Genomic DNA, 15,180 nt, shown 5'->3' on the forward strand with positions numbered 1-15,180 from the left:
AATGGGTCGTGGCTGGGTCTTCCAGCATGACAATGACCCGAAATACACAGCCAGGGTAACTAAGAAGCAGCTCCATAAGAAGCATTTCAAGGTCCTGGAGTGGCCTAGCCAGTCTCCAGACCTGAACCAATAGAAAATCTTTGGAGGGAGCTGAAACTCAATGTTACCCAATGACAGCCCCGAAACCTGATAGGTCTGGAGAAGATCTGTATGGAGGAGGGGGCCAAAATCCCCACTGGTCAAGAACTACAGGAAACGTCGGACCTCTGTAACTGCAAACAAAGGTTTCTGGACCAAATATTAAGTTCTGTTTTTCTATTGTATCAAATACTTATTTCATGCAGTAAAATGCAAATTATGTAAAAATTCTAGTGTGATTTTTTTCTTAGATTCTGTCTCTTCCAGGTGAAGTGTAGCTATGATAAAAATTACAGACTTCTCCATTCTTTGTAGGTGGGAAAACTTGCAAAATCGTCAGTGCATCAAATACTCATTTTCCCCACTGTAGCTCCTAAATGGAAGAAATTGTTTTCTTAATGTTTTTTAATATATTAGATTGCTGGGACTTTTACCCCCCATCGGCTGATTGATGGGACCCCAGTAGCTCACTAGAAAGTGGGACAGCGCCATGCAAGGTGTAGTGGCTGTAAACGGTACTGCAAGTCTTAGTCCATTCACTTGTATTTAGCCAATTGGGGTGCAAGCGAGGACCCTAAATCATATTGGAAATTGCAACCTCTGCAAATTAGTCCTGGTTACTTTTGCGTTTTGGACGGATCGGTTCTTTAAACATTTTTAACTCCTATCCTCCTGTACGTACAGGTTGTGAAGGGGTTAACGCTTGTAGTCAGCGACTAGATGTGCCGGGACTCGATGTTGCTTCCGTTATTCCCACAGAACCAATATATCATTGCGCTGCCCTGCCAGCCGGTATCCATGGTTAGAAGTTGGCAGTGCCCGTCAGAAGCAAGAAGCTGGAGTCACGTCGTAAACTACCCGAGGAGCAAACAGCGGCTCCGTGGGCATCGCCCTGACACATGTGCCACACCGAGATCCAGTACGTAGCGGTGTCTCCGTGAATCAGCATGGGAGCCCACTCCTGCCATAAACACGTCTCCTGGTCTGCAGAGCTGGCTCTCACTTGTGTGTGCCCACTGGGAGCGGGCGGCACTGACTCACCCCGAGAGGTGGAGGAACCCCTGACGGCACACGGGGGCCCGGACGTCTCATTGTCTGGGCCAAAAAATCATGTAAAGAGCCGGATGAGAAGGCAGGAAAGCTACCAGCGGGAGAAAACAGGCATGAAATGTAATACATCAATGGGTGCTCGCCTGTGCTCCACACACTCCACAAGCTGCTGTTTTCAGCTTGTGCCTCGTATCCCTCGAATTGTAGAATGGCAGCGGCAGAAGTCTGCACACCCTATAGAGCCAGCGCACGTGTGAACTATCGCAGGACTCGCCTTCCCGTCATGGACACTAGTTCTCCTTATAAACCAAATTCTCAAACAGAGAAACCTGATCGGTAGATGCCCAAAATTCATTAATTTTGGCATAACTAATGCATCCAATGTTTTTTCCAGTGTTATGGAATAAAGATATACGATGTGTCAGGTACTCGCTGCAGCCTTTCCACCAGTCAATAACACATCAAACTGATGGCTTTGGGAACAGCACACCTACTGGCCGTCTGGGGGTACTGCGCTTTATTTACAGCATAAATACGGTCACCCATTAATTTCCAGAGTGCTTTTAAAGTCCCAAATAATTAGATTTATTGATACTATGGGTCAGTGACTCTCTGCAGCCTTTCCACCAATATTCATCACATCGTGTCAGTGACTCTCTGCAGCCTTTCCACCAATATTCATCATATCATGTCAGTGACTCTCTGCAGCCTTTCTACCAATATTCATCATATCATGTCAGTGACTCTCTGCAGCCTTTCCACCAGTATTCGACACATCGTCAGTGACTCTCTGCAGCCTTTGCACCAATATTCAACATATCGTGTCAGTGACTCTCTGCAGCCTTTCCACCAATATTCATCACGTCAGTGACTCTCTGCAGCCTTTCCACCAATATTCATCATATCATGTCAGTGACTCTCTGCAGCCTTTCCACCAATATTCGACACATCATGTCAGTGACTCTCTGCAGCCTTTCCACCAGTATTCGACACATCATGTCAGTGACTCTCTGCAGCCTTTGCACCAATATTCAATATATCATGTCAGTGACTCTGCAGCCTTTGCACCAATATTCAATACATCATGTCAGTGACTCTCTGCAGCCTTTGCACCAATATTCAATAATCATGTCAGTGACTCTCTGCAGCCTTTGCACCAATATTCAACATATCGTGTCAGTGACTCTCTGCAGCCTTTCCACCAATATTCATCACGTCAGTGACTCTCTGCAGCCTTTCCACCAATATTCATCACATGACAGTGACTCTCTGCAGCCTATCTACCAATATTCATCACATCATGACAGTGACTCTCTGCAGCCTTTGCACCAATATTCATCATATTATGTCAGTGACTCTCTGCAGCCTTTCCACCAATGTTCATCACATGTCAGTGACTCTCTGCAGCCTTTCCACCAATATTCATTTCATCATATCATGTCAGTGACTCTGCAGCCTTTCCACCAATATTCATCATATCATGAGTGACTCTCTGCAGCCTTTCCACCAATATTCATCACATCATGACAGTGACTCTGCAGCCTTTGCACCAATATTCGACACATCATGTCAGTGACTCTCTGCAGCCTTTGCACCAATATTCATCATATCATGTCAGTGACTCTCTGCAGCCTTTCCACCAATATTCATCACGTCAATGACTCTGCAGCCTTTCCACCAATATTCATCATATCATGTCAGTGACTCTCTGCAGCCTTTCCACCAATATTCACCATATCATGTCAGTGACTCTCTGCAGCCTTTCCACCAATATTCATCATATCATGTCAGTGACTCTCTGCAGCCTTTCCACCAATATTCATCATATCATGTCAGTGACTCTCTGCAGCCTTTCCACCAATATTCGACACATCATGTCAGTGACTCTCTGCAGCCTTTCCACCAATATTCACCACATCAATGTGTGGATGCTGTTAAATGTGCACCCTGCTGGTTATTAGTTGGTATTGCACCTTATTACAGGACATGAAGCTGCTTTTGCATGTTTTGATCATGTAGTTTTTTTTCCTCAATTGTTACGTCACGAATATAAAAAAATCTGGCAAAAACAGTGCGGTTTCCCACAATTACAAAAAAATGCAATGTGTGAATGCAGCATTAATCTCAATATAGTTAATTTAGGAAATGTGCATATTTTAGGTGTTTTTTTACAGTATTTTTTGTTATATTTCTCGTGTTTCTTTCATCTCAGACCTATGAACAGAATGAATGGGTAATACATCTCGCGGGAAAGCTACTAGCAAATGACCCCACAGCTACCTCCCTCCTGGCTTTTAACCCCTTCCAGGAGAAAGAACCCCCCAGGTAACCTACGTATCAGCAGGGTAACATTTTCTGAATGTTATATTATAAAGGGTCACCCCGTCCTTATTGTCATTACTGACTGTGGGGCCCAATAGCAGCACCACTCTGAATTTAAAGTGACAGCTGCACTGAATGTAACATTTTCTGTAATGGAGCTGTTACTGAGTGTTTGAAATGAGTATGCTGCTCACAGTGGTAAAAAGTGGTATTGCATGTAAAAAAAAAATAATAAAATGGCAAAAATGAAAGGGTATGCCCAGGATTTTAGAAAATTGGTAACAAAGCAAAGAATGGAATAAAAACTATTACTATTACATGCCACCCATACTAAATAGGGTGTATGAGAATGGGACTTTCTAAACGGGACATCCCCTTTAATTAGCTGTCTTTTTAAAGCCAGCTTAGTGACCTACTCTGCTGAGACTCCCGACACCGACAAACTCAGAAAAGTCGTCACGTCCTGTGTACTTATTCAGCCCCATCATTAAAGCTATTGCTATGCAGTGAGCTCCTCCTAGTGGTGGCTCAGAGCAAAACCTCATTTAAAGGGGTGTTTCAGGGACCGATTTATCACCGTGGTTCATGCTGTTTGATCATTCTGGCACACTTTTATATTGTTTAGTCTAAGTTTACACCATCTATTAGTTGGTTTACTTTGTGCCACAATTTTGACATGTTTTTTTTTACTACTTTTACTACTAAACCCCGCCCATTTTCCTAAATCCACACCCCTTCAGAGAGGCCACGCCCTCTTGGATATCTTATAATAATTAGGATGCAATTAATTAAAGACAGTTTTTTGGCACACAAATAAATATAGGGCCCGATACATTATTGGTTTTGGGCCTTTTTTGTCTAGTTTTTCGTTGCTTGCCTGGTTTTCATTTACTTTTTAGTCTAATTTTAAGTATTATGTGTTCACCTGTTTTCTTTTGTTTGTTTTTTTAAAGGCAGAGTTTGTGTTTTTTTTTTTAGATTTTTTTTTTTTTTACTCGTGATATTTGTTGACTTTTTTGTGCTCCCAATTCTACAAAATGGCGCACACCGTTCGTGATTTTTTTTCTTAAAAGTTAAAAATGCTTTTTTTTTTTTGTCTTTCTATTCTTTTTCTTTTTTTTTTTTTTTTTTTTACTTTTTATACTCACCCATTTTGTCATAAAAAAAAATCACTCCAGTGTTGCAGGACACGTGCTCAAAAAATTTAGCAATTTTAGAAAAAAAATTTGCAAACATCTGGAGGCTCCAAAACAACAAACATAAAAACAAACATAAAGCAGGCGAACACATAAAATAGACGCAAAAAAGAGGCGCAAAGTATGATACCTAAACAAAAACAAATCTAAACAAAAAAAAAGACGCCGATGCAATAACGAATCAGGTCCTTTGGGCAGAATATTTTTTTTTTTTATTATTACGATGTATTTACGAAAAGGAGAAATCCCCTTTAAGGACCAATTTAAAGGGGAAAATTTACTGTAAGGCGGTATTATATAGAAAAAATTTTTTTTTATCCCAACTCCCACAGTGTCCCCCCATTTAATGCGCCAATTACCCAGTCCCTATGACCTGACACGGTTTATTAGCGCCGGTGATATACGCACACGCGCTCCTATTGCCGAAACATCTCACCTCGGCCGCAGAGGAATTACGGTGAAACGCGAGATCCAATCTTAAAGAAAACAAAGTCCGCCTATTAATTGCCGGAGACTTTACGCACTGGGATGACTTTATGTCCGCGGCTAACAGGCCCGAGCTGAAAACCGTGAGAGGGCTTTTATGGCTTCTAATGAATTTATGTCTCTCCTCCGACGTCCTCGCTTTGATTTACAATTAGGAGGGAAACCCAGCAAAGAAGTCTCCAGATAAAAAAAAAATACAGCAAATCGCGTATATTAAAGGCACGGATAGAATAATAAAACTCATGTTTCGGCTTATTCCCCACCCTCGCCGCCTTTGTCAGGTCGTTAATTTTGACAGAAAACACAGTTCCTGTTTTTCCCTCCAAAAACCTCTCAGCTGTTCGGCCAGGGGGACAGCTGTTGCCCTCTGGAACTAATTACAGCTGTCTGTGAGATTTAGCCCCCTCCTCCTCCTCCTCCCGAAATCTCGAATATTGCTTCTAATTTTTAACGCGTACAGTTGGAAGATGTCATAACACCAGGCCGCTCATGCGATACGACCATGAAAGCCCCCTCCTCCGCTCTCGCAGCTGCTACCGGGCAACCTGGAGTACGTCGCCTTAACTGTTTCTCAGCATGATGGAGCTGAAAGCATCAAATTCACCTTATAGAAGACCCGTCACCAGATTAAAGAGTTGATCTCATCTTGTTCCCGCTGCTCCCATGAGTATTCCCTTTTTTGTTTTTTTTAAATCCGCCTTACGTATCCAGAGATATGGGCGTTTTATTTAGTGACACTTTTTATGTTCTTTACTAAGAGGGCGTGGCTCAGCCTAAAGACACGCCCCTGAGGATCCTGCGAGACACATTAAAAGCTGGAACTAAATAAAAAGGCCTATATCTCTGGGACCGTACAGTGGATTTAAGAAAAATAAAAAATGTAATTCTGAGGTGAGGAGCAGGAATAATCATAGAGGAAAAACTAGCCACTTTTGAACTGTTGACAAGTCTCTCTTAAAGGGATTTTCCTTCTTAAAATAGAGTTTTGGCCACTGTGGGTCTAACTCAGCTTTTTGATGGTCGTAAAGTATCTAGATTTGCAGGGAGGCATCGCTATATTGCTACCCAGCTTTCTAGACTATATACCATACTTTTTCAAGCCCATTACAACCGTCCCACTTTGGGGCTTTTTTCTTCTTCTGGTTCCTTGCTCTCAGTTGATTAAAATAGGGACGTTTAAGTCCCACCTTTAGGACTCCCCCGAGAATGGGCAAAATTAGACAAAAACACCCACTTTTGGTTGGGGTTTATGTAAGTCGCTCCTTTTTCAGGTCAAAATTTCCCCCAAATTTGCCAAGATTGTTTCCAAGGTTTCTGAACAGTCCCAGCAAATTCAGGACTGTTGGCGGTTACCATTGCTTATTTACCATTCAGGATGAGGAGTCAATGGAGAGAGGCTACTGACTGATCCATGAGTAGGCCCAGGGTGTAACGGGTCCACATAGATACATGAGGTCCACTGTTGTGAAATTGGATTTTGGGCTCCCCCGGTGGCCACTGGTGGAATTGAACTGGTGTGCATCATCCCCTCTGTTCACCTGTTTCCATCAGGATGTGGGAGTCGCTATTTAGCCTTGCTCCTCTGTCACTTCCATGCCGGTCAACATTGTAATCAGAAGCCTTTCTGTGCATGTTCCTGCTGCTAGACAACTCCCAGCTAAGTTGGACTTTAGTCCTCGTTTGTTTTTGCATTTTGTTCCAGTTCACAGCTGTAGTTTCGTTTCTGTGTCTGGAAAGCTCTTGTGATCTGAAATTGCCACTCTGATGTTATGAGTTAATACTAGAGTCTTAAAGTAATTTCAGGATGGCGTTTTGATAGGGTTTTCAGCTGACCATGAAAGTGCCCTTTCTGTCTTCCCGCTATCTAGTAAGCGGACCTCAATTTTGCTAAACCTATTTTCATACTACGTTTGTCATTTTCATCTTAAATCACCGCCAATATATGTGGGGCCTCTGTCTGCCTTTCGGGGAAATTTCTCTAGAGGTGAGCCAGGACTATATTTTCCTCTGCCAGGATTAGTTAGTCCTCCGGCTGGCGCTGGGCGTCTAGGGATAAAAAACGTAGGCAACGCTACCCGGCTACTGTTAGTTGTGCGGCAGGTTTAGTTCATGGTCAGTTTAGTTTCCATCCTTCCAAGAGCTAGTTCTTTTGTTTGCTGGGCTATGTTCTCTTGCCATTGAGAACCATAACAGTTTGACCGGCCCAAAAAGGGTTAAATTAATTGACAGAGAAAGGAGAGAAAAGAGAAGTCTGCTGAAGATTTTTTTTTTTTTTTCCTTCAGTTCTGAGTGTGCTTGTAATTGAATCTCTTGCAAGTCTGCCTATATTGCAGCCTTTCTCTCTCTCTCTCCTTCTAATCCTGGAATGGCTCTGTGTTCACCTGTTTAAAATGGATATTCAGAGTTTAGCTGCAGGTTTGAATAATCTCACCACGAAAGTTCAAAATTTACAAGATTTTGTTGTTCATGTTCCTATATCTGAACCTAGAATTCCTTTGCCTGAATTTTTCTTGGGGAATAGATCTTGCTTTCAAAATTTCAAAAATAATTGCAAGTTGTTTTTGTCCCTGAAATCTCGCTCTGCTGGAGATCCTGCTCAGCAGGTCAGGATTGTGATTTCCTTGCTCCGGGGCGACCCTCAGGATTGGGCTTTTGCATTGGCTCCAGGGGATCCTGCGTTGCTCAATGTGGATGCGTTTTTTCTGGCCTTGGGGTTGCTTTATGAGGAACCTCAGTTAGAGCTTCAGGCGGAAAAGGCCTTGATGTCCCTATCTCAGGGGCAAGACGAAGCTGAAATATACTGCCAGAAATTCCGTAAATGGGCTGTGCTTACTCAGTGGAATGAGTGCGCCCTGGCGGCGAATTTCAGAGAGGGTCTCTCTGATGCCATCAAGGATGTTATGGTGGGGTTCCCTGTGCCTGCGGGTCTGAACGAGTCCATGACAATGGCTATCCAGATCGATAGGCGTCTGCGGGAGCGCAAACCTGTGCACCATTTGGCGGTGTCTACTGAGAAGACGCCAGAGAATATGCAATGTGATAGAATTCTGTCCAGAAGTGAACGGCAGAATTTTAGACGAAAAAATGGGTTGTGCTTCTATTGCGGTGATTCAACTCATGTTATATCAGCATGCTCTAAGCGTACTAAGAAGCTTGATAAGTCTGTTTCAATTGGCACTTTACAGTCTAAGTTTATTCTATCTGTGACCCTGATTTGTTCTTTATCATCTATTACCGCGGATGCCTATGTCGACTCTGGCGCCGCTTTGAGTCTTATGGATTGGTCCTTTGCCAAACGCTGTGGGTATGATTTGGAGCCTCTTGAAACTCCTATACCCCTGAAGGGGATTGACTCCACCCCATTGGCTAGTAATAAACCACAATACTGGACACAAGTAACTATGCGGATTAATCCGGATCACCAGGAGATTATTCGCTTTCTTGTGCTGTATAACCTACATGATGTGTTGGTGCTTGGATTGCCATGGCTGCAATCTCATAACCCAGTCCTTGACTGGAAAGCTATGTCTGTGTTAAGCTGGGGATGTAAGGGGACGCATGGGGACGTACCTGTGGTTTCCATTTCATCATCTATTCCCTCTGAGATTCCTGAATTCTTGACTGAATATCGTGACGTTTTTGAAGAACCTAAGCTTGGTTCATTACCTCCGCACCGGGAGTGCGATTGTGCCATAGATTTGATTCCGGGTAGTAAATACCCTAAGGGTCGTTTATTTAATCTGTCTGTGCCTGAACATGCTGCTATGCGAGAATATATAAAGGAGTCCTTGGAAAAGGGACATATTCGTCCTTCGTCATCTCCCTTAGGAGCCGGTTTTTTCTTTGTGGCTAAGAAAGATGGCTCTTTGAGGCCGTGTATTGATTATCGGCTTTTGAATAAAATCACGGTTAAATATCAATATCCGTTGCCACTGCTGACTGATTTGTTTGCTCGCATAAAGGGGGCCAAGTGGTTCTCTAAGATAGATCTCCGTGGGGCGTATAATTTGGTGCGAATTAAGCAGGGAGATGAGTGGAAAACCGCATTTAATACGCCCGAGGGCCACTTTGAGTATTTGGTGATGCCTTTTGGTCTTTCAAATGCCCCTTCAGTCTTTCAGTCCTTTATGCATGACATTTTCCGTGATTATTTGGATAAATTTATGATTGTGTATCTGGATGATATTTTGATTTTTTCGGATGACTGGGACTCTCATGTCCAGCAGGTCAGGAGGGTTTTTCAGGTTTTGCGGTCTAATTCCTTGTGTGTGAAGGGTTCTAAGTGCGTTTTTGGGGTTCAAAAGATTTCCTTTTTGGGATATATTTTTTCTCCCTCTTCCATCGAGATGGATCCTGTCAAGGTTCAGGCTATTTGTGATTGGACGCAACCCTCTTCTCTTAAGAGTCTTCAGAAATTTTTGGGCTTTGCTAACTTTTATCGTCGATTTATTGCTGGTTTTTCTGATGTTGTTAAACCATTGACTGATTTGACTAAGAAGGGTGCTGATGTTGCTGATTGGTCCCCTGCTGCTGTGGAGGCCTTTCGGGAGCTTAAGCGCCGCTTTTCTTCCGCCCCTGTGTTGCGTCAGCCTGATGTTGCTCTTCCTTTTCAGGTTGAGGTCGACGCTTCTGAAATCGGAGCTGGGGCGGTTTTGTCGCAGAGAAGTTCCGATTGCTCCGTGATGAGACCTTGTGCTTTTTTCTCGCGTAAATTTTCGCCCGCCGAGCGGAATTATGATGTTGGGAATCGGGAGCTTTTGGCCATGAAGTGGGCTTTTGAGGAGTGGCGTCATTGGCTTGAGGGGGCTAGACATCAGGTGGTGGTATTGACTGACCACAAAAATCTAATTTATCTTGAGTCCGCCAGACGCCTGAATCCTAGACAGGCGCGCTGGTCGTTGTTTTTCTCTCGGTTTAATTTTGTGGTGTCCTACCTGCCGGGTTCTAAGAATGTTAAGGCGGATGCCCTTTCTAGGAGTTTTGAGCCTGACTCCCCTGGTAATTCTGAACCTACAGGTATCCTTAAGGATGGAGTGATATTGTCTGCCGTTTCTCCAGACCTGCGGCGGGCCTTGCAGGAGTTTCAGGCGGATAGACCTGATCGTTGCCCACCTGGTAGACTGTTTGTTCCTGATGATTGGACCAATAAAGTCATTTCTGAGGTTCATTCTTCTGCGTTGGCAGGTCATCCTGGAATCTTTGGTACCAGGGATTTGGTGGCAAGGTCCTTCTGGTGGCCTTCCCTGTCTCGAGATGTGCGAGGCTTTGTGCAGTCTTGTGACGTTTGTGCTCGGGCCAAGCCTTGTTGTTCTCGGGCTAGTGGATTGTTGTTGCCCTTGCCTATCCCGAAGAGGCCCTGGACGCACATCTCGATGGATTTTATTTCGGATCTTCCTGTTTCTCAGAAGATGTCTGTCATCTGGGTGGTGTGTGACCGTTTCTCTAAGATGGTCCATTTGGTTCCCCTGCCTAAGTTGCCTTCTTCTTCCGAGTTGGTTCCTCTGTTTTTTCAAAATGTGGTCCGTTTGCATGGTATTCCGGAGAATATCGTTTCTGACAGAGGAACCCAATTCGTGTCTAGATTTTGGCGAGCATTCTGTGCTAGGATGGGCATAGATTTGTCTTTCTCGTCTGCTTTCCATCCTCAGACTAATGGCCAGACCGAGCGGACGAATCAGACCTTGGAGACATATTTGAGGTGTTTTGTGTCTGCAGATCAGGATGATTGGGTTGCTTTTTTGCCTTTAGCGGAGTTTGCCCTCAATAATCGGGCCAGCTCTGCCACCTTGGTGTCTCCTTTTTTCTGTAATTCGGGGTTTCATCCTCGATTTTCTTCTGGTCAGGTGGAACCTTCGGATTGCCCTGGAGTGGATGCTGTGGTGGAGAGGTTGCATCAGATTTGGGGGCAGGTAGTGGACAATTTAAAGTTGTCCCAGGAGAAGACTCAGCTTTTTGCCAACCGCCGGCGTCGGGTTGGTCCTCGGCTTTGTGTTGGGGACTTGGTGTGGTTGTCTTCTCGTTTTGTCCCTATGAGGGTTTCTTCTCCTAAGTTTAAGCCTCGGTTCATCGGCCCGTACAAGATATTGGAGATTCTTAACCCTGTGTCCTTCCGTTTGGACCTCCCTGCATCTTTTTCTATTCATAATGTTTTTCATCGGTCATTATTGCGCAGGTATGAGGTACCGGTTGTGCCTTCCGTTGAGCCTCCTGCTCCGGTGTTGGTTGAGGGCGAGTTGGAGTACGTTGTGGAAAAAATCTTGGACTCCCGTGTTTCCAGACGGAAACTCCAGTATCTGGTCAAATGGAAGGGATACGGTCAGGAGGATAATTCTTGGGTGACTGCCTCTGATGTTCATGCCTCCGATCTGGTCCGTGCCTTTCATAGGGCTCATCCTGATCGCCCTGGTGGTTCTGGTGAGGGTTCGGTGCCCCCTCCTTGAGGGGGGGGTACTGTTGTGAAATTGGATTTTGGGCTCCCCCGGTGGCCACTGGTGGAATTGAACTGGTGTGCATCATCCCCTCTGTTCACCTGTTTCCATCAGGATGTGGGAGTCGCTATTTAGCCTTGCTCCTCTGTCACTTCCATGCCGGTCAACATTGTAATCAGAAGCCTTTCTGTGCATGTTCCTGCTGCTAGACAACTCCCAGCTAAGTTGGACTTTAGTCCTCGTTTGTTTTTGCATTTTGTTCCAGTTCACAGCTGTAGTTTCGTTTCTGTGTCTGGAAAGCTCTTGTGATCTGAAATTGCCACTCTGACGTTATGAGTTAATACTAGAGTCTTAAAGTAATTTCAGGATGGCGTTTTGATAGGGTTTTCAGCTGACCATGAAAGTGCCCTTTCTGTCTTCCCGCTATCTAGTAAGCGGACTTCAATTTTGCTAAACCTATTTTCATACTACGTTTGTCATTTTCATCTTAAATCACCGCCAATATATGTGGGGCCTCTGTCTGCCTTTCGGGGAAATTTCTCTAGAGGTGAGCCAGGACTATATTTTCCTCTGCCAGGATTAGTTAGTCCTCCGGCTGGCGCTGGGCGTCTAGGGATAAAAAACGTAGGCAACGCTACCCGGCTACTGTTAGTTGTGCGGCAGGTTTAGTTCATGGTCAGTTTAGTTTCCATCCTTCCAAGAGCTAGTTCTTTTGTTTGCTGGGCTATGTTCTCTTGCCATTGAGAACCATAACAGTCCACCATCGAAACCAGTTCTCCTACAACTTATCTAAAATTAAAAATAATAAACGACTTTGAAAATTTAATAATATTCTCCAATCACAGAAAGTTGGGAACTGATGCAAAGGGCTATGGCTTGGGATCAGACTACACAGGGTTTGTTTGTAGTCTGTTACCATGGAAACATATAGATCTGGACATAAAATACTGGATTTTTAATTCAATCTCCATTTCATATACATTCGAACAATAGAAATCTTAGGTTTCAGAGGTAAACCCTTCCCTGGCATACAGAACTGGTGAGAAGATGACCTTCCTAGCATTAGTGTGGTACCCTGTAGACCTCTTCCATAACCCCTTCCACCCAGCATGTCCTGCAAACAGCCTGGCTTCATGTTTCTCCCTCTTCTGCCCCCTGCAGGTGGATCAGGGGAGAGCACTTCCGATACAAATTCACTCGCATCTGGGGTACACATGCCTCCGAGGGCAAGTGGTGGATAAGGAAGAGGATTGCCCCGTATTTCCCACCTGTCAATCTTCAAGGACTCAAGAAATATTTCCAGTCTCGATCTTGGCCTCTGCCTTCAACAACAAGCAAGCATAAATAAAAGTATATACCTATTATACAGATTATAACGCCGCATCGGGCCCATCTACGAGAGGTCTTTTGTATGCTGCTCACCAAGGGCTAAATAGTACAGGACCAATCCTATACACACGCACACACTGTATACAATCAGAGCAATGTTTAATTTCACTTTCAGCTTAATTCTGGGGGCGCTGTTCCATTGATATCTATGGCAAAAGAGGACTTTACCAACACACTGGTGAGAAATGGTATTGCATGTGAATTTTGAATGATACAATTAGAATGAAGCTCCGCCCATGCTTAAGGAAGGTCGAATTGGACAAACTTATCATTAAAAAAAAATGTAGTTCTGGTGATTTATTTGAAAAACTACTCTATATTTATACGTATATATGAATATTCATTGGATTCGTGAATAAATAGTGCAACTATGGAAATGTCCTTTAATTTTTATTTTTTTTTTAAAGAATTTGTCCGGAATCTGAAAAACATGTTCTTAAAGCAGCGCACTGATTGGGTATGGTATTGCATTTTAGACTTATGGAATGGAACTGCAGTACTGGGCATAGACAGGGATGGCGCTGTTTATGGAAGAAAGTAGCCATATTTGTACTAACCAATCTTTTTTTACTAATGTATGTGATGTTTCCATAAAATACACACTCTCTCCATCTATGCAGAAGTGGGGCGGCTGCGGCACGGCCACGTCTGGATCCCGGCCATCGCTCACAGTGAATTGTTGGATACGGCGTCCATTGCAACCTGCTGCTTTCAGGAAGGCTTGGCGGTATTGTACTCTGTGCGGGAATTCCCTGCAAAACACGTCCCAGCTGTTCTGTTCTGTGCAAACCATAAAACCCTAAACCCTCCGGGCCTGGAATTCCGTCCATTAGCAGCATTCTTATCTACCGGGATTTTAATGATCCATGCAAGGTTTTACAGACTCAGATTGGGTAACAAAATCAGAAATAAATGTTTGCTTTTATATTTTTTATTTTATTTTTTTGCAGAATTGATCAAAATTAAGAAATTTTGATACTTTGAATTATTTTCCATTATGGCGAGCGATTTAATGGCACGGTGCGGATTAGGTCACATACACATACCCCTTTAATTTTGCACCAGCGTTGATCAAAGTGGTGACCTACGAGACCACTCGCCTTTTCTGATGCCCCCATAAAGGCGCCAGACTCTCCGTCCGTCTTGTTCTCCCTTTTTTCCCCACATTTTTGGTGAAATGTAAATTATCGTGAAAAACGTTTTTCATATATTTTTTTTTTTTTATTATTGACCAAGTACAGTATACAGGAGGCATAAATAGTCTATATTGCTGATTTGTGAGACCACTCACCTCTTTTTATTAGCCGGAAGGGCTCAAGAGCAGGAATAGTTGTGCTAAGTTTCCTGCACCCCTTCTACCCCCCACTTTTTTTTTTAGAAAAATGTAAATTATCATGAAAAATATTTTACTTTCTTTTTTTTTTTTTAATCATTTGTTTTTCAAGTAGAAACTCCTTTAAATCAAGTGTATATGGGATCACAGGGATCCCAAACTTTTGGCTCATGAAACTAGAAACTCCCAGCATGCCCTGTGGCAAAAAAAAAGTCCCAAAAATTCTCATACTGTAAAGGTCACACGCCTTTACTGACCGGCCATAAGGTCTGAAGAACTTTCTTAAATGGAATATATTTGATAATTGATACCCTTTTTGTCCCCCACTTTTTTTTTTAGAAAAAAAAAATTATCATGAAAAATATTTTTCACATTTTTTTTTAATCTTTACTGGCCAATATTTTTTATATATTTTTTTTTTTTAAATGGCCTTCGGACAAATTTTAATAAATCAGTCTGAAGGGATTAGCGTCTCGACCACAGTGGTTCCAAAACTTGTGATTTCCCAGCGATTATCAAACTACAACTCTCATCAGCGGGAAAAAAAGAGTAAGAGTAAAAGATTTGACACGTGAGACTTCTCGCTTCTTCTTAGGGACTTACATCGATGGAATATTTTTGGTAATTTGCCTAAACCCATCGGCCTTTTCCGTATGTATAGATACTAAAATATCGTGAAAAATAGTTTTCACGTTTTTTTTTTAAATTAGTTATTGATCAAGTGCAGATTGTAGAATTTTTTCAGGTTTGTAGGAGAAGGGTTTTTCTACTGCAGTCGGAGTCGACCTGTGCTTTTTCCAGCTGTTGCACAACTACAAGTCCCAGCATGCCGGACAGG

At 43.2% G+C, this 15,180-nt stretch overlaps 1 protein-coding gene across 2 annotated transcripts in view; it reads left to right on the plus strand.

The window, feature by feature from the left end:
* Window positions 1-14,925, plus strand: part of LMF1 (lipase maturation factor 1) — a 180,077-nt gene extending 165,152 nt beyond the window's left edge. The window contains exons 9-10 of one of the 2 annotated variants that reach the window (XM_077274410.1): window positions 3,401-3,513; window positions 12,782-14,925. In XM_077274410.1, the coding sequence (XP_077130525.1) occupies window positions 3,401-3,513; window positions 12,782-12,968 (300 nt within the window). In that variant the 3' untranslated portion in view covers window positions 12,969-14,925. The remainder of the gene's footprint in view (window positions 1-3,400; window positions 3,514-12,781) is intronic. The other variant, XM_077274409.1, reaches the window with a different exon arrangement.
* Window positions 14,926-15,180: the final 255 nt, after the last annotated feature.

This window comes from Ranitomeya variabilis, chromosome 7, assembly GCF_051348905.1.
Source record: "Ranitomeya variabilis isolate aRanVar5 chromosome 7, aRanVar5.hap1, whole genome shotgun sequence".
In the NCBI taxonomy this organism is placed as follows: Eukaryota; Metazoa; Chordata; class Amphibia; order Anura; family Dendrobatidae; genus Ranitomeya; species Ranitomeya variabilis.